The 23,578-nt window shown below is 37.9% G+C and overlaps 2 protein-coding genes across 4 annotated transcripts; both read left to right on the forward strand.

The window, feature by feature from the left end:
• The first annotated feature begins 453 nt into the window (after positions 1–453).
• Positions 454–18,581, forward strand: LOC105034119 (protein BTR1). Of its 3 annotated transcripts, none has more exons than XM_073245548.1 (8): positions 454–829; positions 7,746–7,984; positions 8,072–8,172; positions 9,705–9,898; positions 10,481–10,539; positions 16,131–16,274; positions 18,062–18,123; positions 18,225–18,581. In XM_073245548.1, the coding sequence occupies exons 1-8, from the start codon at positions 745–747 to the stop codon at positions 18,310–18,312; spliced, it is 972 nt and encodes a 323-aa protein (XP_073101649.1). In that variant the 5' UTR covers positions 454–744; the 3' UTR covers positions 18,313–18,581. The 3 variants fall into 3 exon arrangements, with proteins under 3 accessions (XP_073101649.1, XP_010907457.1, XP_010907456.1); XM_010909155.4 differs by having other exon boundaries at positions 457–829; positions 7,797–7,984; positions 10,427–10,539; XM_010909154.4 differs by having other exon boundaries at positions 458–829; positions 10,427–10,539.
• A 3,017-nt stretch (positions 18,582–21,598) lies between these two features.
• LOC109505037 (uncharacterized) lies at positions 21,599–22,454 on the forward strand. Its single transcript, XM_019846880.3, has one exon. It carries the CDS (start codon positions 21,620–21,622, stop codon positions 22,226–22,228), a length of 609 nt encoding a protein of 202 aa, XP_019702439.1. The 5' UTR covers positions 21,599–21,619; the 3' UTR covers positions 22,229–22,454.
• Positions 22,455–23,578: the final 1,124 nt, after the last annotated feature.

Genomic DNA, 23,578 nt, shown 5'->3' on the forward strand with positions numbered 1-23,578 from the left:
TACTTTTTTTATTAGAGAAGGGTTCATTTTGTACAAATCATCATTGGATTATGCAATGGCTATTCGAATTTGTGCAGATGAATGAATGAAAAGATACGGAGAGCTTTAAGAGTTGTATAAACCAATGGCTGGTGTTATAAAAAGAGATCAATTATTTTTTCGTATGGAAGATACAATCCAAACTCATAGGGTTGTCTCTTTTCCATCTTGCTAGAAAAAAATTTGATCGCCTAGACACATCAAAAATGGCTGCTTGGAGATATGTGTGGATGGAGAATTTAGAATGCTTTGAGATTTATGCTGGATGTGACCTAATAATTTATAAAAAATTAATTAATTTTTTGTGTGAAAGATACAACCTGAACCTAAGGGGATTATCCCTTCTTGATGTGCCCATTGTTTATTCTCCATGCGGTTCTTAAAACCTGGGGATGGAAATCATTCTCATGCTTGAAATTTTTGCCCGCAAGAGCAAACACACCCGAAACCGGACCTGAAGCCCGGCCATAACACTTTGGGGCCACGGCGGGGCCCGCGCCCTGCTGCAACCCTTTCTCGGTTGATAGTTTGCTTCCTCTTTCTAAATAGTTTCCATTAAAAAACCCGAGAGGCTTCCAGTTTGCGCGGTTTCTCGGCAGTATTCGCTCCTGCGAAGGCGAGGCTATATATAAATCGAGAACCTTCGCCAAACCCCACAGATGGGGTGATCTCTCTCTTTGTCTGCGTACGAGAAAACCTTCCGCCATGGAATGTCTCGACACCCCCGCCGTCTCCTCTCCTGAAGCCCCGCCGGTGCGACCCCGTCCTCGCCCAAAAACCCCCTCCCCAGGTGAGGCAAACTCTGATCCTCTCTTCTTAGTGATCATTTTCTATTCCGGAGGATCTTGAAATCTTTAAAGTTTTTGAGTTGGAAACCTTTTATCGGATCTTAGATTCTATTCCTGAATCATCTGTAGTTACTGTTGTTATGACGAATGCGTTGTTGATAATGTTGGAGATGGTGTTTAGAGATTGATGGGGTGTGGTGGATTTTCTTGGAAATTGAAGGGGAATCCTATTTTTGTTGTAAGAAGATCTGGATGCTAGTCGGAATATTGAGGAGAGGATAAAATATGGTGCTTTCTTCACTCTCCTACAGTGCAGTATGTTGGCTCTGAGGGGAATTGATTCAATTTATCTCTTTGTTCTAACTATTTACCAGAAAATTCTACAGTGAAATAATTTTTTAATTCGGAAAATAAAGGATTGGTAAGGGGTAAACCAGGGTAAAACAAGAATGGTTATCTCCTCAAGAAATCAATGCTAGTTGTTTGCACAAATTGAGCAGTTATGTGAATTGAGCAACTAGATTTCATTGTATGCAATAGTTCTAAGTCAGGAAAAATATGTCTTGCATTATGATTCTTGAAGCCATTTTTATACTTAAAATTTGGAAGGCCCAATAAGTCTAAAAAAATGTTTGTTCTTTATGAACTCCTTATTGTAATTGAGTTGATATCCATTGGAATTTTTTTGGGGACTTTTAGTTCTACTGGTATTCCTAGAAACTCCTAGTTCAATTTAAGCATTTTTTCAGTTTCTGCTTATGATTAGAAATAGTCATTTATTGATATCAATTAGGTTTTAGTTCCTTTCTGCATTTATAGTTTCAGATATCAAAGGGTTGATAGGGTGTGGAATAGTGTTACCAAGTCAAAGTTCGGCAGAACATCTTAACATAAGGAGTTCAACTTTAAGTTGGTTAAGGAATAGTTGTTGAATGAAAAAGGTGGGGTTTTGGTTGTGAGTAGTCCTTTTATTGTGACTTGTCTTTTTATAGTCCTCTGCTAGTTATTTATTAGATCAGAAAAGTCCAAACTTATTTGCTTTCACTGTAATCTGCACAGCTTGACGACATTTGTAATTCTAATATTTTTATTGATTAAAATATTTCTCTTATGCGGGGTATCTGCATATCCCATCTATACCGCCACCTTCACTCTCTATTTTAGGGATTAATTTAGGAATGTTCTTGATGCAATGGGAATTTAGGTGATCAAATGCCTATTCTAGTTTTCTGGCCAAGAGTATTACAAGAAGTTAAAGCTACAGATAACAAATTGAGCTCCTTCTGTATTGGGACAGTGTTGTGGTATCCAGCGAGGTATAGAAAAATTGAAATATTCTGGTGAAGGCATTTTCTTCACATAAAGATGTCACGTGTAGAAAAAGGATTAACATATTTTAGATAAAGAATGTAGTTTTCTTTAATAGAAATCAAGATGTTGGTGGCAAACCAATTGATTTTTGTTAAATCACGTAAAACACAAATAGGACTATAGAGCTTTATTTGATGACTACTAATGGGTAGGAATTGAAGGAAAAATGACTGACCACATAGTTGCGCATCTTCACTTCTTGTTTGCACAGAACAACTGCCATTTTCTACATTAATTCACCTAGAAAACCACATCTTGATGCTGTATTGTGTATTCTTCTATATCTAAAAAGTGCTTAATTTTCGTATCGTCAATATAAACAAGTGCTCATTCATATATTGGGCATGTTCATCATTTGATTGAGTATATACCATGGTCTTTGTGGTTGTATTGGTTGAAATCTAATAAATCTGGAGAAGAGACAAAACATAGAAGATCTAGTGTAGAAGTTCAATGTCATGTTATATGTGGAATCATGTGCCTGGATATTTCAAATTAAAACAAGTTTTTTGATCAAATAAATAGATCATATATTGGTAGGCAAGTTGTTGGATGCAATATTTCTTGAAAGAACGCAACATATTGAAGTAGGCTCATTGGATATTGAAGAGGTTGGAGATTATCGTGTAGATAATACCATACATGAAATCAAAAGATCAACTTGTTGATGCATTCTGGTTTGGAAACATCTTAAGCTTTGCTACTTCAATACCTATCTGATAGGTGGGTGGGTAAGGTTTCAAGCAAAGTTTGCCATCTCGATATTGGATCCCGTACCAATATCATGTTATTATAATGTTAGTATATGATTCGATATGGTACGAGATAGTATATCGAGTGTCCGTACAATATGAGATAGTATATTGGTATGAGATTGGGGGGATGGTATGGTACGGATGTACCAGTGTTGTGCAAGGTTCCAGTGCACATTTGGTGAGACTCAGGGAGAGGTTGGTAGCCGAAAAGGACTCGGTGAGATTCTAAAAGAGGATGGTAGCCGAGGGGGTTTGGTGAGACTCAGGCTGGGATTGGTAGTAGAAGGTGGCTGATGTATTGGCAACAATTATGGGAGTCGACAAGGAGGGTCGACTGATGCCTGGTTGGTAAGATTAAATGGATCTAACCGCCCAGCCTGCTGATTGAGGGTGATCTAGCTTGATGCGGGTCAACTCAGGTGTGAAGCTCCTGTGCCTAGTGGATAAAGGCTAATAAACTCCACCTCCTAATGGATATTTGCATTTTGAAAAGTTGGTTAGGGACTACGGTCCTAACATGTGGTATCAGAGCGAGGTTGCAGGTTCGAAATCCGGTAGGCCCTTAGATTATTAAAAAAAAATATCGCTGGGAAGAGAAATTATTGTGCAAGGTTTCAGCTCACATTTGGTAAGAACCAGAGAGAGGTTGGTAGCCGAAAAAGACTCGATGAGACTCTGGGAGAGGATGGTAGCCGAGGGGGTTCGGTGAGGTAGCCAAAGAGGATTCGGTGAGACTCTAGAAGAGGATAGTAGCCAAGAAAGTTTGGTGAGACTCAGGCTGGGGTTGGTCGCCGAAGGTGGTTGATGTATTGACAACAATTATGGGAGTTGACAAGGAGGATCGACTGGTGCCTGGTTGGTAAGATTAAATGGGTCTAACCGTTCAGTTTGCTGATTGAAAGTGATCTAGCTTGATGTGGGTCAACTCAGGTGTGAAGCCCCTGTGTCTAGTGGATAAAGGCTAATAAACCCCACCTCCCAATGGGCATTTGTCTTTTGGAAAGTTGGTTAGGGGCTACGGTCCTAACATCAAAAGGTTCGGTCCGATACGATGCTCTATGATTTCGAGCAAGATTCATCATCTCAGTACTTGATTTTGTACATATACCATCATGTTACAGTGTTGATACATGGTTTGGTATGATAAGGTTCAACGTATCGAGACACCATGTATCAATACTAGAAATCAATCAAGTACCACTGGGATGAGACAGCATAAATGGTACCATATTGTTCAAGCAGATTTCTGGCATTGGTGCAGTGTCTCGGTACATGACAGAGTTCTATGCTGTCTATTGGTACCTAGTATTGTACTATTTCAGCAAAAAACCAATGCGGGGTTCAGTGTTGGTGTTAGAAATCTTCTTGGTGGATATTAATGATTAATAGCTGATTGTAGTTTTTGTTTGCCATTGAAGGTTTGACTTGCTCAGTAAATATTCTGAGCTTTGCTGCTTTGATATCAACCCACTTGGTTAGCGAGCCTTAAAGATTAATAGCTAATTATTGAAATTATAATTTAGTTTTTTTTTTCATGTCAGGTCTTATATTTAAAGTCTAAAATGATTAATATCGCTGCATGTGGTGGCATCTCTACCACTTGTGGAGGGAACTATAATATTTTAATAGGCAGATTACATATATAATAACTGTCCATCCCTCTTCTCTCTCCCCCTGACATCCCTACTCCCTTCTTGTTTCTTGCGTTTTTCTTTATTTTTCCTTCCTACATGCCATTAAGAAATTGTGTCTTGTTCTCTCCTCCGTAAAGAGACTGAGGGGTTTTAATTTACTTTTTCTATATATGGGATTTTTAATCTCAATGAGAAACATGAATATTTGGATTATAATATGCTGAAACACCTACAGGATGCCAACAGGCCTAGTTGGAAAAGTCAGTAGGTAGTGATACCACTGGCTTGGGTTTGCATCCTGCCCTAACCCAATTTTGGCCATGCTTCCTCCAATTCTAGTTCCCAAGTACATGCTGAAACACCTAATATAGTCTTTAAAGTAAAAAGATAGACAGCTCAAAAATAGGACAAGAACGAGCATGTTGGATTGACGGACCACAACCCACCAATGATGTTCCTATTATATGTTCGAGTGAAGATGATCAATGATTCAATAGGATGGTAGATGTGATGCTTAAAGAAGAAAATAATTGTTATTTGTGTTAAAAGGGATTACTAAGGGTGGCAATTTATGACCCAATCTATCAATTTGATCCGTGAACGATCCGCTTTAAGCGGTTTTGGGTTTGACATAAACAGATTTAGATTCTAAACAGGTTAACCCATCGAGACTTATTTATTAAATGGGTTGAGTTCAGGTTTAAACCTTTGACCTGTTTAATTCATTTAATAATTAGGTCGGATCATAATCCGACCCATTTAACCTATTTAAAACTGCTTAACCTATTTTTGACCTGTTTAACCCAACCCATTTAGTCTATTCAGCTCATTTAACCCATTTAACCTGACTTCACCTATTTAATAAATCGGTTATGTGGGTCGGATTGGATTAGCTGTTTTATAACCTGGTAGAATTTAGATTTGAATTTTTGACCTATTTAATAAATAGGTCGGATTTGAGTTGACAGGTTTTTGATCTGGCCTGTATCTGATTTGACTTGACCCATACCCGATTGCCACCTCTAGGGATTAGAAGTGCTGTGAGATTTTGATAATGCAACAAATATAAATATAAAGCAAGTTGCAATGGAACTGTAAATTCATAACGAGAGGTTAGTTGTGAAGAAGTAGAGATATTATTTTCCTAATGACTAGTAGGAAAAAAGGCGACATTTCTTGAAGCAAAATAATATCGGTAATTTCTTTTTCCATGGTATGATCTATTGAAGGTGCTTAAAGCTTTTGTTTAGCAATGTATAACATAGATGTACTTGTGCATTAGAAACTATACAATCCCTTGAGGTGGTACCTTGTGCAGACTTGCATGCTTACCAATATTTGCAGCTTTGGCTCATGGTTTGCTGAATTGTGCCAAATCAGCCGGGTCAGAGTATACCAAATCCCCCATTTTGTTTCGAATATGGGAGCTCATTTTTAATTTGTCTATTTTGAAGTTAAAGAAGTGCTCCCCAGTTTCGAACGAAATAGGGAAATCCTTGTCGGCATCTCTCTCTTCCGGCCTCCCTCTCTCTCTTCCCCCCTCTCCTGTTTCCCTCCCTTCCTCTTCCTCTTGTCTTCTCTCTCTTTTCCTCTCTCTCTTCTTCTCTCTCCCCCCTCCCTCTCTGGCTCTCCCTTTGTTGGGATGCCTTAGAACGGCATGGTATGGAGCCTTATCATAGCGTGCTAGTCATAGACTAGTATAGATCATGGTACCGGTTCGATAAACCTTGCTTTAGTTAACTGGAGAAGCTTAATCCTTTCATTGGTCAAAGAGAGAACTGGGTAATAGGAAAAAGATAAAAAAGAAAGGTCTTTGTTGCATATATGCCCCTATTAGATATATATTATTGTATATTTACATTTCAAAAATCACTATTTGCATATGTAGATGTGGACTAGAATCTTGGTTGACCAGATTTCACATCAAATTTGATTGGCCAATAGAGACATGACATTGATTGAAGCTATTTGATGTGATCTACTACTTCTAACGTTCCTAGATATAAAAAGTTATATACATTTTAAGTAACACAAAACAGTGCATGTGCTTTGACCACCTGATACATAGGCTTAGGGTCTTCAAATTATGTGATAATTAGTGTATATGTAGTTCAGAGATAATAGATCTTATAACGGCTCAGATCATTAGTGTCATGTCTCTGTCATCCGATTAGGATCAACTGAATTTATCCTAAAATCCTGTTAATAGGATTCTAGTACACCCCTCTCTCTCTCTCTGCACGCACGCACTTGTATGTATGGTGTTTAAAAATAACGATTCCAAATGTAAAATAACATTATTATCCTTTTATACGAGTACCTCTGAAAAATGAAAAAAAAATATAACTCATGAAAGTACAAATTTAATATTAATTTTTAAAGGATTTTTGTGCAAAATGTTTAAAATATCATTTTATATTTAAATTGTTATTTATTAGCACCATAAGCTGAAAATCTAATTGGAGGAGCATTGTTGCAAAGCAAGGATGATTTGATAGGTACGTATATGCAAATACTGATTTTTGTAGGATAAAAATGCAATAAGTCATTTTTCAAGACTATAAAGGGTGTCATACTGCACGAGTCTTCTGCTATTGCAAGGTCTGGGGAGGGTCAGATGTATATAGCCTGAATCCACATGTCGAGAGGTTGTTTTTGTGTTCCAACCCTTTGTCATCTTGGTCATAATGGAGCAACCTTACTGCTGCACCATGTGCAGAAGTATATATGCAATAATTCCAAAAAGAAAAATACTTTCTGTTTGCAATTTTTATCCGACATCTCAAAAATTGCATATCAATTCACTCAAAAGTACGTGACATATATCCTGTTTAAAGTAAATTTTAATAGAATGACATGTAATGGGGCTGCTAAAACATTTATTTCAATAATGCATGTGGCATTTAATTATTTTAGAATGACTGCTATTGTTTATCAACTTCTAGTGGTTTTTAGTCTCAAGGATAAGTATATGAAATTGACTTTTACTCTATGAAAATAACTTGACCTTTTCGTGGTTACCATTTCGCTTTTTAAGAAGTATGGAATTAACTGATTCAGTTGGTTCATTCAATACTTTACTTTGCCTTTTGTATGGCTTTGCCTGCTTAATTTAGGTTTTTTAAGTACATTGTTGACATCATGGCTATTCATGTCAGATAGTAGAGAGACACAAACCTACATTAGGTTCCTTGTTTCAAATATTGCAGCTGGATGCATCATTGGAAAGGGTGGCTCAACAATCACAGAGCTTCAGTCACAGTCTGGAGCTCGTATTCAGTTATCACGTAATCATGAATTCTATCCAGGAACAGCAGATAGGATAATCATGGTTTCTGGTACCACCAGTGAAATAATAAAAGCAATGGAACTTATCCTTGAGAAACTGCTGACAGAGGTAATACTAACATTAGCTTTTGCATAGAATAATGTTTAAAACTGATCAGTACATTTCCTGAAGTGCTCCAATGCCTGGCATAAATAGGCTGAAGAGAGTAATGATGCCGAAGGTAAATCCAAAGTGAGGCTCATTGTGCCACATAGCTCTTGTGGTGGCATAATCGGGAAAGCAGGATCTACCATAAAGTATAAATTTGATCTTTTCATTCTTCATCATAGCAATTACTGAGTGTACTTATATTCTGATGTTCTCTAATTGCGAATATCAACATCTGCAATTCAACCTTGTGAGTTCCTAATGTTCTAGAAGGTGTATTGTCTTCATATTAGTTGTTCTTTGCTTTTGACTACTATCAATTACATTTTGTGACAAATTGACTGCTTTTTTGGGATTTGTTATGCAATGTCATAACTTCTATTATTGATGACTTGTTAACTACTGCACAGTTAGAAGTTGTGATAAAGCAAAATACCATAATGATAGCCACATAACAAAACTTTCTTACTATGTGGTGCAAAATACCATAATGATAGCCACATAACAAAACTTTATTACTATGTGGTGCCTCTGTAAGTTCTTCTTCATCTCAATGTTTACTTCCTTTGATAGCATGATTTTCAAGTCTTGAAAATTTCTACTGAAGTTGGTTCTTCCTTTCATCCATTTCTTTTCTGGTTTTCCCTTTTGCAGTAATTAGAGGCCCTTGCCTTACATACACTTGCTTTGATTCTTTTTGCATTGGCATGTAGCATCATATTCGGAATTTTATCACTTCATCCTCTAGTGCAACTTTTAATGCACCGTCTAGTATACTTGTTTGCAATTTTATTCTTTTTGTTTTCCTACTTATCCACTTCGACGATTTCATCCTTGCATCATTTATCTTTGCATGCTTGAATTTACTGTATAACCCAACATATCACCCATATGACATGCTAGCTTTATTGCTGTCTTATGCACCCTTCCCTTTTTCTCATTGTCATGTGGCGATAACACAACATTCCTGAAGGATTCTTCCTAGGTAAATTGCTTCAGAAATTTACTTGTCCATCCCATTGAATTGTTGCAGTGTATATATCCTTGAAACCAGTGTTTTACAGTTCTCAATGGGCATCTCATCTGTCATTTCATCAAGTTAAAACTCTCCTTACTTGCAATAAATTTGGATCATGGAGTCTTCATTTGAATGCTACATGCTAGTTCGTTGGTGATTCCATGACAAGTATAAAGAGATGAGAACTTAGACTAATCCTCTAACTAGGCCCACCATATCAAGAGAATGACCCATTTGGCCATAATTACCATTCCTTGCTTCCCCATACATTTGTTTAATGATCTTAGGAGAATTTTTTTCTTTGGTAATGCTCTCCAAACTATTACTTATGATATTCCATCATAGAATTTCTTGGATAGGACTATTGGAGTAGCAGGAACACCTTTTCTTTCGGGGGATTTGGCCGCAGATGGGGACTCTTGGTAATGCAGAACATTTTTACTTGATCCTGAAGCGTCTATGCTTGCAAATTGATTTGGCTAAATATGTTTAGTTTGAGCCTAGTTCGTCACAGTCAAATGTTCTCTTCAGACAATAAGCTTTCTGATTAGAAAATATGTTTTCATTTTTCATACTGCTGGAAAATGTTTTTTTTTCCCTCTTAGAATTGATGCTTTTACTGTATGCTGTTATGAGCTTATATGTACAATATGCATTTTGCAGGTCATTTGTTGAAGACTCAGGGGCAGGCATCAAGATATCACCTCAGGATAATAATCATGTTGGGTTGAATGATAGACTCACTACAATAACAGGATCTCTGGAGGAACAAATTCGTGCACTCTTTTTGATTTTGTCAAGGTTATCTGAAGATACTCATTATTCACAGTCCATAATCACTCCATATCCATATGCAGGTGTGATGCGAACTATGATCCTTTTTCCTTGTCAGACAGTCTTGTTACTACCAGTAACTTTACATTTTCTTCCTAGTCGAGTCATACATCTGATACCAAGAAAAGAATATTTTATCACAATTTTTTTAGTAACCTGTTATGCTTCATTATGTTTTCTGCTTGATACATTTTTGGGGTCTCTCATTCAAGTCAATATCATGTTGATGCCACTCACAGTTTGCACTGTGGGAGATTCTGGTATTGGTTGAGTTGTTTAGGTTCTTCTAGATATTTCATTAATTGAATGAAGAATACATTTACGTGAATTATGAAGCTTAGAGGCAGGGTATAACTAAATTGGGGCAGCATAATGTTGATCAATTTGTGAATCTTATTTTTTGTTTCTGTTTTTTGTTGTGATTAGAACTTAATTACCACTGAGAAATTGAAAGTATATTAGAGGATATTCCAACTCTTGATTGAAAGTGTGAAGTTAATCTTCTTTCTCTTCTTCTTCTTCTTCTTCTTCTTCTATATTCCATACTTTAGGTATCAACTTTGCTGGTGCTCATGGTATTCCAATTGGATATGTTATTCCTTCAGTGGCATGCAACCCAATGAGTGGAATGAATGTCTGTGGAGGAAAATACCCAAACAGTAAGGTTAGATGTATTTTCAGTGCATGAAGAGTGAATTGCAGAACTGTCTGTTATAATTGTATTAGAGTTGTTCCTGGCTTCCTGCATTTACTCAGTAATGCAAATATATGGGTTTAATTTTTCTAATTTACATTGTTATATTAACTCCAAGAGTAAGAGATTTATTTAGCTTACACTAGCTTCATATGTTCACATAAATATGCAATTTTTGCACAAGTATGCTTTAAAATTTTAGCAGCTCAAGTTGTTTGCAAACAATTCAGAGGTTTCCACTTTATTATTCTTTAAATTGCATGAGCGACCTCACTCAATAGAGCCTAACGAAACCACTTCTAACTGGCAATTGCAGGGGTTTAGATCTCAGTATCAGGCCCCATCTTGGTTTGCTCTTCGGATGGTGCGGAACCAAGATGGCATGATGTGGTGGGGACGGACTGAAACAAGCATAAACAATTAAAAATGCATCCTGGTCTGTCCTGGTGCATCGTTAGTGTAGGGACCCAAGCAGGTGCGACTTCCCTGTTCCATAGAAAACTATTGTCCTGCAGATGTGCGGGGCCTCACTTTCCCATCAAAAAGGCACGATACCAATCTGTTCCAGCAGGACTCAAATCCTTGGTCAATTGGATACTACATTCTTTTTGGTGCATAAGAAGAATTTAGTGCATGGAGCTATTGTGAAACCGAGGTGGAGAGGGCAGCAACAAGCAAGGAAACAAGTTGGACCTGTAAAACAAATTGAAAGGAAAATATAATATATCATGTGTCTCTTACCTTTGCACAGAGAAAATCATCAAACAAGATATCTCATCAATATTTTAACTTGTAAATGACTCCCATTGATTGGCTGTGCCAAATTATAGAAAGACCTGTAGAGAACAAGGTTACAAGAAGTATATTATTTAGCAACTGAAACTGCACTAAAGGAACGAAACTGATGACAGTTTGTCTCCTATCACTGTAATTTACATGATTTCTTGTTCTATATAACGAGAGTAGAACTTGATAAAGACATTTTGAGGCTCCCTGGCTGACCATTAGACACTGAAGGGAGAATACAGGGGAGCTTTACTGAGATTTGTAACTAGAGAGGACGAGGAAGTACGAATAGAAGGGGAGCAAGAAGTGATTTCTTTTCCATAAAATAGAGAGCTCTCTAACATGATTATTCTTTGTGTATGACACTTGCCTTCCTAGATCTATATGCCCACATGCAGGGTTTTTTCAATGCTGCAAGGATGCAAACATGGGACTCTTAGTGTTATTAACTCTGTAAATGAGATCAATTACCATGACTTTTACCTTTTAAAACTTTCTTTCCCATCGCCAATAGGCTCTGACTCTCATGACCAAGATGGAGAATGAACAAGTAGTTTCAGACCTTTACAAACTCAACTGCCCAACTCCATATCAACTCATTAAGTTCAAAGTGTGGCAACTCATGACCTTTATCTCTACTTCCATTATCCATGAGATCCATTTTTTATATTTTCTGATTCTCTTGACAAAGTTTTCCACATCAAGGGTGCTCTCTATCATTCACTGGAAAACTTAGGCTTCACATGAAATCATTGGATTGCAAACAAGGTTTGGAATCTTGGCCATATCATACCATCTCGATCTCATATTGACTGGTATAATGCATCATACTGTCCCATATCCACATGGGGTGTCATTCTGTCTGGAGAACCGGGAGTAAATACAGGGGTGTACCACATTTGGTGCTGTACTGGTATGTGAATGATGCATGGTCAATGCATGAGTTTTCAAACTTTGGTTCTAAATTATTGTACAAGATAAGCTAAAGAGGAAAAATTAACTAGTTAGAATTTTCACCTAATCATGTTTATTAACTTGATCGAATTTAGTGTTTGAATGCGAAGAGAGCATGATTCAAGAACTCTTAAGTGTTCAAATGGGAGAACATGGTGCTAGGACTTGAACCTTAGTATCCAATCAGAAACTCAAAAGAACATGAACCAAACGAACTTGGAAACCTGGATGACCTTTACTTAGTAATGACCTGGACATATATAGAGAAAAATGGTGCAGTCATTAGCATTCATTATTTGGATAAATAATTAATGTTGTTTGACAATGTCAACTCTCGAGCCTCACTTATCATGAACTAAGATTCATTTACCTAGGATGCTTTCCTCTTATGCAAGCCCAAACAGAAAATTCTTACCTTTATAACTTTTAGAGATAGAGACATGCAAAAATGTGTTTTCTGTGACAGGGCAGCAAGATACTCTGTTCATCAAAACCCTAATTTCCTTGATCTTAAGGTTCATGCATGCCTTTGTTGGCCAATCTTAAGTGGTCCTGTATCAGAGTATTTGATGGAGTAAAAATAGTTTACTTGAGAATTTCTTGTATTTTGGATCTTAAAATTAGATGATTTGTGTTCGTTTTAGAGTCCTTGTTTGGATATGATTGGTGTGCAGAGGTCCTAAATTAAGTATATAGTGGGATGGAATAATTCCAAAGTCATTATGTTTGGACAAGTTCAATTGTCTTTTATTGTGGATTTTCACAGAAATCTAAATTTTGAAATTTCAAAGAAAAGGTTATGGCTGTCAATATGGGAGCTAAATTACTTGGTTATTTAAAGTCATAAATTACTTGCAAAGCAAGTCATCATATAATTATAAGCAAGCCCAGCAGCCAGCTACCGGAGAAGGCATTGCAGTGGATTGTTTATTTGAATGGAAAGACATCTGTTAGGCTGATTCAACCTGATTTGTTCTATTTTCTTTCTTCACTGCTAAGTGATTTGCCCATGCTCCTAACATCTGTTAGATTTTTCTCGTCTTCTCCATCTTTCTCCATCAGAGTACAATATATTCCTTAAAGCATACAACACTAGAAATCTTCTCATGGTATTGTTGTAGACAAGAAATTGATATCAGACTTTTTTTATGGCTGTAGCTTATTGCACTTTGTGTGAATTTCTGTTGCCTTTATGCCATAATTTTTCATTAAAATCAGATTTCTGTCATTCCTTATTTTCTGCACTGAAACAATTCCTGCAGTCTGAGTTTTTATTATATCTTGAACAGATGATATCCAGTTGCCCTAAAACTCTAGATACAATTTCCTAGTGGCTTTGCTGGATGTTAATCAAAAAGTAGAAATTTCTGATATTTAATATTATATTAAAGAGGATACAAGATAAATGTTATTTAATCCAAATAGAAGATTATGTGGTAAGAACATAAAGCATTGTTTGTCAGTTGGAAATGAGCTATGGACCTGATTAGATGATGTAAGGAGGGTGGCTTTTCTGATAATTAAACAATTGATCACGTGGCATTGCACACACACACACACATAAGGGTGGTTGGTTGCTTTCTCCTAGAGATAGCTGATTCACCAAAAGCTCAGTAGGCCTCGTCATAAAATCAGTCAAGTTATGACACAATCCATTCTGTTCCATTTATTCAATGGTTGTGGTTGACTTGATGGACATCCATTGGATGGTGAATCTTCAAACCAGGAGTGAAATTGTTCAAATAAAGTGTCATTTGCGTAGTTATTTCTAAGTTGTCACTATGTGCATGGGGCTAATCAGCCTATACATGAATTAGGTTTAAGATACTAGCTCCCTCAGAAATTATACATCAGCTGGTTTGTTCAACCATGAAATCACAATTTCAAGGGAAAGACAAATATAATGAAAATGTAATCTGTCATGATGTACACTATATTGATCATTGGTTCAAGGAGGTAAGAAAAAAGTACTTTCCATTCATCCAGGCTAAAACTTTCAAGATTTGTGAAAAAACAAAATATAAATTTGGACATAAATTGTGCAGCTTTCCATATAACTATTGGTTTTAATTAGCTTATAAGTTATTCTAATCTTTTTTTTTTTTTTTGAAAAAAGAAGATGGCTGGATATACTTTGCCATAGTTAAAGTCCAAATAACACCTAAAAGGCTAGGGAACAAACATACATACATACATATACATATATATGTGTGTGTGCATGTGCGTGTGTGTTCACATGATAAAGGTTATCAATTCATCTGTTATTTAATTAATTAACCTATTCTTCACCATGTATGTAGTCAGTTCACTCATTTTATCCACAGAAACTCTGTTAGAAAATTTAAGGTTTTTTAAGGGTTTAGGCTGCTCAAAAATATAGATACCCCTTCATCTTTGAGGAGTGCTAAATTACATACCTCATTTCGAATCCTGTTTTGAAACTATTGGTTTGCATTGTACCATATGAATGATGTGTCTCAGTTTCGGTCTTCATGATACAACAGGCACCCACGTTTTGGTGATTGGATGTAAGTCATTCGATGTCCTCCATCATGGAGTATTTATCATGGTAGCATTTTAGACATTAAACTTTGAGTTAAACTAAATGCTAGTCCCTTCTCTTTTACTTACATGGATTTGTTTTGAAGTTTCAAAAAGTAGGTTGACTAATTAATCCTGCTACATGACTTTGAACTAGTAATAGAAGTTAAACAAATGTTTCTACTAATCATTATTTGATACACATTTGATATGTGCTATTTTCTATATCTTCCAAATACATGACTGATGTGCTCTTTGCCCCATGCTAGTACTTGTACCCTTCCAGGTCAGTAAGGCACATCCCATACTGCCTGTATGGTACATGGTACTTCAAATAATATAAAGTTCTATCATGTTTTATCAAGACTATCACTTTCTTAGCTTTTTCAGCCTCTTGACTCTAATTCAGATGAATGCTAATCCCTAGCCTTGTTTCAAACCTTTCTATAGTCCAACTGATTCTTCACATATCAAATTCTGCCCTTTTCTATTGTCATCTAGATTTCTAAACCTAGGAACCATGGAGGGATGCTTCTTGGTTGCCAGCCTTATACTTTTCAGCTTGCAATTGATAGATGTGGCTTCTTATGTCCTCTTTGGATCCGTCAAGCCCCTCTCTTGGCCTAAGATGCCTTGTCTAAAATTTCAACGGAGGTTCGGGTGTTTAGTTTGAAGCTGAGATTCCATTGAATAATCAAATTATGCCTTTTCTTAAAGCAGCCTATATAGATGGGATAAGGCTTGTTAAAGAATTGACTGCATCATTCTAAAGAACCGGCCAATGAATTTTTTTTCTTCCTGTGCAACTATATCTTTTTCTCTTGCTTTAGATATTTCTTTACTGTATTTGTTTTCATAATTTAACTGATTTTTTTTAAAAAAATTATAGTAAAGAAGTAATAGCTGAATTTATTGGCAACTGAAAAATGATATCTAAAGAAAATGATTTGATATAAATGCACCAGTTTCAACCTTGGGCCACTGGAACAGGCTAGCATCTTTTAGTGTTCTTTGATATTTGATTTCCTCGCTGATTAGCATCTACATGGAATATTTTAAACCAGGTTGATTTTATCTTACTGGAAAGCCACAGTCCCTGCAAGTCATGCTCTAAGATTTCATGCCTTTTCTGAGATCTACTGAGCAGACTTATGCTCTTTTTGTATTGCTTTATTTTCCAAAATTTTTATTGCCTTGTATTTGTTATAAAAATTTCCAAGACTTCTCTCTTGATGTTGGCTTCTGTGCTGTTTAAGATCATCTGTTAAATGCCTCTGTAGGTTATGACATCACCTGTGGTCTCTACAAGGTTATCTGCTAGGACCTTTGAAGGCCGAGGCAACTCTTTGATGATCGGTGTTGCAGATGAGCATATTGGAGCTGTTGTTGGTCGTGGAGGAAGGAACATAATGGAGATCAGTCAGGTGTGCATTATCAGATGAGGTCCTTTAATTTATTTTCTTTTAATGAAATCTTCTGATTCATAGAACAGTAGATTTTGATTTTAAATCCTAACGGGAACAATTTATAAATGGTTCTCTAAAAAAAATTACTCAACTTGAAGTAGATCTGACATCTTGTAGTGGAATCTTATGTAAAAGAGAAAAATAGTCCACCATGATGGTTGGAGGTTTGTATATTGTTCTTGCTAAGATTATCATTAGATTCCATTATTTGAAGTTTTTTGAATAAATAAAATCCAATATTATTGTTAAATAACCAAATTGTTCCAATGGATAATAAATAAAAACTTCTATCACCATTTGTTGATGATTTAATTAGACCTCTTGTTATTAGGCATTGTAATGTTAATTTTGACATAGATGATGCCGTGCTCCATATGAATGTACACATGGTTTTCCATACATTATGTAAATCATGTCTCCGACCAGAAGTCTATTCTCTCTCCCTATCACCCTATATTAAGTGAAAACAACTAATTTCTGTCAGATTCAGCCTCCTCCTGCGGTGCATCATATGGTTAATTAGGCTGATGTTTGGTATAACTTCTGAAAGATAATTTGTATTTGGTCTTGTTTAGGATTTGTTGAACCGTCCTGAATCGGATGGTTCAGGGCATTCCGAGCTGTACCGGTGTCAAATCGGGACGGTTCGATGGAGCAAATCGGAACACCGGAGGAAGAGGAAAAGAGAGGAAGAGAGAGAGAGGAGGGGAGAAAAGAGGAGACGACGCTGTCGGAGGTCGGCGGTGGCCCACTGAGGCTGCTGGAGGGCCGCAGAGGTCTTCGTGGCTTGGTGTCATCCGATAGGATGTTTAATCGAGAGAGAAAGAGAGAGGGGAGGAGTAATGGCATCGGAGGGAGGTGCGGCCGGCGGAGAGACTGTTGGAGGGCGTCGGATGGCAGAAAATGCGTAGGTGGAGCTGTTGCTGTAGAACAGGGGTGACTACCCCTGCTCACTCATCGCGTTATTTAATGACGATGAATAGTGAAGCCAGCAAGCCCATTGCCGATTTTACTGTTTGAGAATTTTTTTAAAAAAACTTAAAAATAGTGAAGCCGGCACTGGGTATGCTGGTTTCATTTGAACCCATTACCAGCTTCACTGTAGTTGGAATTTTTTAAAAAAATCTTGTAAACAGGGGTGATCGCCCTTGTTTCATGCTTGCAGTGCCAGACCGCGATTGTGCTGTCCGGTGGCCAGTTGGAGGCCCTCCGGCGATCTCTTCGGTGGCTTCTCCTCCCTCCTTTTCTTTCCCTCTCCTCTCTCTCTCTTTTCCTCCTCCCCGGTTCTCTTCTCCTCTGTATCAGTTCTTGCTGGTCCGATTCGGTACGGATCCGTATTGACTTGTGCCGCTGGCCAGCCGGCACAGGTCCCGATTCCGGTTCTTGCCTTGGTCTTGGTAATGAACTAAGCCATGACATTTATTCAACAGTTTAGTAAAGCGTAGATTGTTTCTGAATTTTATGCTATTTTTATTTGGCTTTATTTTAATTTGTTACAATTTTTTGCTAGACCAACTCTTGACTTTTCGTTTAGGTTTGGGATCCAAATCCAATCCATCAGTCAAAATTTTAGATTTTTTCATGTTCAAATCATCATAGCTTAAATTACGTTTGATAATATTATGTCAATCTAATTTCTATTATAATTTTGTGTTCCCCCCCATGATTATAATTGCAAGAGCAAAAAATTAGAGGTTATTGGTAAGTTGATTCTTATGATAATAGACAATTTGCTAATGTTGCAGGTTAGTGGAGCAAGGATTAAGGTATCAGATAGAGGTGATTTCATTTCTGGTACATTTGATAGGTAATGCTTTTGCATGCATGAATTTTCAGACCGGTGTAACATATTGGTCAGCTTATTCTGATTTTTTTTATAAAAATTTTTCTTATCATTGGTGTCAACAGGAAAGTCACAATAACAGGTTCGTGGGGAGCAATCAATGCAGCTGAATCGATGATCATGCACAAGATATCATCAATTTCTGCAAGATGATCGCTTTTCATTTGTGACTGATGGATCTTTTTGCAGTATTCTCATGGATAACTGATGTTGCTACGATCTGTAGTTATGATAACAAGGAATGACAATGTATATGTTGTTGAGGGCTGAAATGAGGCTCTTTCCAATCTTGGATTGACAGGATAATGTAACCATTTTACTTGACTGTTACTAGATTCTACTGTATGCAACATTGAGTTTCCAGACCAAGTGGGTTCTGCATCTAATATTTTTATCAAGTTCACATTTATATGTTGTAGCAATATTTTGCTCAGGATGAGGAACATTATGTGCGCTTTTTGTGTTGTGAGATCATATTTTATCTGTGAAGATTTTTCTTAGCCTGATTTTGGGTTAAATAAGCGGCTGCTCCGTTCTGCTACAGAGAGGGACTTCACCTGTTGCATTATGAACAAATATTGGCTTCAACTTGATTTATTCTTGGTTAAGAGTCGTTCATGGTGTAGTATATTTTGTATCAGGAAGTATAAGCTCATGAGCCATGGGCTTGAATCATGTATATATACTTTTCTTGGTCAAAGCAATGTCCTAACGACTAATTGATTTTTGTAATTATCTAAAGAGTACGTTTAACACTGAAATTAGCACAGGGGAACTGTTAGTTAATTTGCCTGTCTTTGAGCACCACCTTTGGGTTCACGATTGGGGAATCCTACCTCTCTCTATAGAGAAGCCGAATTGCTCTGCACGCTTCGTTCCCCTCTGTTGTTCCCTTTTCTACTTGAATCAACTGCTATACCCTTCTTCCTTCATATTATCTGTTTTCTTTTAAAGCTGACCTCCAACAACCTTGTGGGCATTCGGAAATCGCAAAAATAGATGAGATTGAGCTAGTTGATTTGGATTTAGTCAGATCTATGGACCGATATGAAGCTGTTAGCTTCTTTAATTCCATTGTTGTGGTACGAATATCCATGGTTAAATAATCTAAATTTAATACAATGTCCTAATTTGAAAGTATTATCTATGTAAGGCCATAACTTGTGAAATATATCTTGAAATCCCGTCTTACCACATACTTTTAGCCAAAGTTCTTCATGGCCGCCTCATTTTTCACCTTTAACCTAAATTGCATCTGAAAGTCAAACTCATTGTGGTGACTTTTGCTAATGCAGTCACAGTCATATTCTGTTGGTTTTTCTAACATATATCTTTAAATTCTGATGTAATCCTTCCTAGTTTATAAACAACCACCCTAGCCTTCTCGAATCTGCTGAATTCATCTTGTAAAATATGTGTTCTCTTAGTTAACTAAATCTTCGATCCAAGGAACAATTTCTGTCTTATAATTCAATATTTTTTGAGACATCATCACTGTATCAGAATAAACTTTAACTGTATTGCCTTGTATACCTCCAAATCTTCTCCCCTCTTTCCCTGCCAAATGAGAAAAAACATTTCTCTGTTTCAGAGTTTTTAAAGTGTTTTCCTTGTATCTCTGCTGCTTCAAACCTGCTAACCTCTTTGATCTTCAAAAGCATATTCCTCATGGTTTTGATGTTGAATTTGAACTCAAACAACTAGCTTTTACCAAAAAACACTCAATCAACTAGCAGGTCCACTCAAAAGGGCCTTAACATAACATGATTTAAACTTCGTCAAATGATTGTAACATACAAGGCCCTTCTAAAATCATATATATACATACATGCATGCATGTATATTTACATTCATATGTGCATATATACACGCATATTAAAAGAGCATTATGGCTCAATGGGTACTGCAACAAAAATGACCTTTGGTAGTGTATTGCTTGCTGTATTTTTTATTTTATGCAATTTTTTTTTTGTTGCATTATAGTATAAATGTCGCTGTCTTTCAATAAATCTTTTCCTATTAGTGGTATTTATTATAAATACCACTATAAATTTATAGTTTACAAGATACAATTTAAAGTACTGGGAATTAGAACTACTATTATAGCATTTAGCTTATATGCCAGTAAATATTATCACAATTTATGGAATTTTAGAGTCGCGCTTATAACCTAATAATGATTGAGAATTTTGTAAGGGCTATCTTATGCAATGGCTAACCTGTTTGATCTAGAGGTTGGAATGGGTTACATGAGTCGGAACCCAACTCTGCCAAACCCAACCTATACTTGGATTGGGTTTGGCGGAATTGAGACCATATAAAAACTATCTTGGCTTGGAAGATGTCAATTAGATATTAAGTTAGCTTAGACTTGGATCGGAAGCACAAACAACCAAACTTAAATCGTATTCAACACAACTGTAATAAGGTCCCCCTCTGAACATACTTGCAATGTTAAACTCTTGCTCAGTGCAACTAAATCGAGTCCAAACTACACGGTCAACCAACCCAAATCATGAGTTGAAATATCTGGAGTCAGGTCTTGGATTGTGTCGGACTCGCGTTGAGTATGTTTTTTGTTTGATTTGCCTTAGATGTGCTAATTAACCCAAGCTATCCTGAACTCCCAAGACTATTCTCTTCCTACAGTAAACCGAAAGCCTGCAAATTTCTACTGGTTTATCTTTCTAACAAAAACTATCAGCCCGATCTAGCCCATAAGCATTGCATCAGTTAATTGCTATTACTAGCACAATGATCATCCAAATGACTGATGAAACCAGCATCCGAACATTGCCTAACCTAACCAATGTTACTAAAATTATGTTTTGTGACAAGCGAATGCGCCCCATGCATGCAAGGGTCTTCATCTTTGATCTTTCTCTTGCACTACCACCTCTTGAAGCTTCCACCGATTGTGAACTGTGCGTGTGACACGCACCCACAGGCCACCAACCCTCCAAGGCTGATCATGGCCGTCCTGCTCATCCTAGGACTTGGACCAGAAGCCGTCCTACTTATCCTAGGAATTGGACCAGAAGCATGAGAGAGATAGAAAGCAACTACCAAATAACTAGCAATATGATACTCGCCACACAAGATCTATCAAAAGGCTTAGCTACCACAACAAGCGAGATCTGAACCATACGCGAAGTCTTATGCATCCACTAGCGCTCGTAATGGTGGGGCCGCCCCTCTAGACTCTGAACAATAGAGCCACTGATGAGGAGACGGGTCTCCACGTGGGTGAACTCGGGTCACAAGTTCCTCCAAATAGTGGGTGCAAATTGGACCTGCCACGTGCCACGACCACGTCAAAGTGCGCTACAGCAGAAATCCCACGTTTGTCATTTTGCTACTAAAATGTACGAAATAAAATTGCATGCAACGGCTATAAATACCCCACGCTACCCCTACTTGGGTACCCACGCAAGTACCCTTGGCACGTAATTCCTCCGGCATGGCGAGTTCGAAAGTTGTAGGTTTTGCACTCCTGGTATTGCTCAGTGTGGAGCTCATAGCTGCCGCAAGGGTTGTGATTCATGCTACCGGTGGTGGTGGAGGCGGCGGCGGTGGAGGTGGTGGTGGTGGTGGTGGCGGTTCTGGCGGGTTAGGCTCGGGCTATGGTTCTGGGTATGGCTCTGGAGAAGGCTATGGGTATGGTGGTGGTGAGGGAGACGGAGGAGGCTATGGACGTGGCGGTGGCGGCGGCGGTGGCGGTGGCGGTGGTGGAGGAGGTGGATCTGGTTATGGATCCGGTGGTGGCAGTGGCTCCGGTTATGGTTCAGGTTACGGTTCTGGAGGAGGAAAAGGTGGAGGTGGTGGTGGTGGTGGTGGTGGTGGAGGTGGAGGTGGAGGGGGTTCCGGATATGGGAGTGGTGGCGGGAGTGGCTCTGGTTATGGATCGGGATATGGTGATGGTTCAGGCTACGGCAGCGGTACGGGTGGAGGACATGGTGAAGGAGGAGGAGGAGGTGGCGGCGGCGGTGGCGGGTTGGGTTATGGATCAGGCTCTGGAGGAGGGTCCGGGTCTGGATATGGATCCGGTTACAGTGGTGGGCACGGGTGAGCACCGTCAATGTACGTAGTTCCGTACCATGGCTGAGCTCAGTATCTTTTGCCCGGGCTTAGCCATTGGTCATGCAGTTCATGAGGTTGCCTTGCTTTTGTATTATTGAATAATGGCATCCTTGTTAGGTCTACATAAAAATGTATTATTGAATAAGGGCTTGTATTATGACATGCAGCACCGATTGTAATTTATTATGGCTAAGCATAGTGTGTGTTCTTATTTATGTGTATGGTACTAGAGTTTCCTTCTTGCTCTTCTCTTCTTGCTGCGAGATCTCCGCCTCTCAAACCCACGCCACCACCACACGGCGATCACAAAAGAGCAAGGGATAAAAATCAGATAGATAGATAGATAGACATAGAGAGAGAGAGGGGTTAGGGCATTAATGTAGTTCTCACTCAAACTGGAGCAAATGAGTTCGGATCCCCATATTTAACCATCAGGTTCTCTTTCTGAAATGGTCCTATATATTAATCAACAGCGAGTGATTGCAGTGAGAACATGTAACGCGTCAGGCCCTTCTCTTCTTTCTGTCGATCTCCAATATTCACTGTTGAATCATGGGTCCAAATTTAAATGGACGGTGGGTGATCTGATGGAAATTAAACAGACATGATGAAGAGTGTCATAGTTCTCGCATCAATTCATTTGGCCCATAAAAGCTTGCTACGTAGTCCCATGGCTTGGGCCGTAAAGGATTTACTACTTTAATGTTCTGTTGGCACATGGATGCCTGCATGCAGATGAAACACTACTTTTCCAAAACATAATATTTTGGGTTAAAGTCAAGATCTGCATGAGATACTAATTGTGGAATAGTTTTGTTGTCTCCTAATGAATTATATGCTAAATTACCATCTATCATGGGGATAATCTGCCATCCGATCCGACCTTCTCCTCTTTGGATTACAACCGAGCACATTGACGACTCAAAAAGATTACCTTGAATGTCAGAGCAAGATCCAGAAAATCAAGACGGAGTGACTTTATGTTATCGGCTTTTGTTCGATTCTTAGCTTGAACTTTTACTAACACTAGAGTTGGAATCTTACTGATGATAGGAAATAAGATCATATGATTGATAGAAGGGAAGATAATGCCCTCAAATCTTGGGCACCAGCTCTGATACAGCCGATGTGAAACCCCGACCTTATATCAATCTCAAGCCACCAGCCTATTTAGCCACGTGGGCGATTTTGAAATCTTCCAATAACCTTCAGAATATGGACAAAACCCACAGGTGACACCTACGATCAGCAACTCTAATTTGTACGTTAATGGATGGATTTTCTATCCTAATGATTTGTCAGATCGTCGCCTAACAATCCAGAGATCTAAGGTCTAAAT

Source organism: Elaeis guineensis, chromosome 11, assembly GCF_000442705.2.
Source record: "Elaeis guineensis isolate ETL-2024a chromosome 11, EG11, whole genome shotgun sequence".
NCBI lineage: Eukaryota > Viridiplantae > Streptophyta > Magnoliopsida > Arecales > Arecaceae > Elaeis > Elaeis guineensis.

Excerpts from the sequence above, each read along its gene's own strand:
- LOC105034119 (XM_010909154.4), top strand. The coding sequence starts at position 745 with ATGGAATGTCTCGACACCCCCGCCGTCTCCTCTCCTGAAGCCCCGCCG. Across the intron at positions 8,173-9,704 it reads AAAGCAGGATCTACCATAAA|GTCATTTGTTGAAGACTCAG; the intron begins GTATAAATTTGA and ends TGCATTTTGCAG. Across the intron at positions 16,275-18,061 it reads ACATAATGGAGATCAGTCAG|GTTAGTGGAGCAAGGATTAA; the intron begins GTGTGCATTATC and ends CTAATGTTGCAG.
- LOC109505037 (XM_019846880.3), top strand. The coding sequence starts at position 21,620 with ATGGCGAGTTCGAAAGTTGTAGGTTTTGCACTCCTGGTATTGCTCAGT.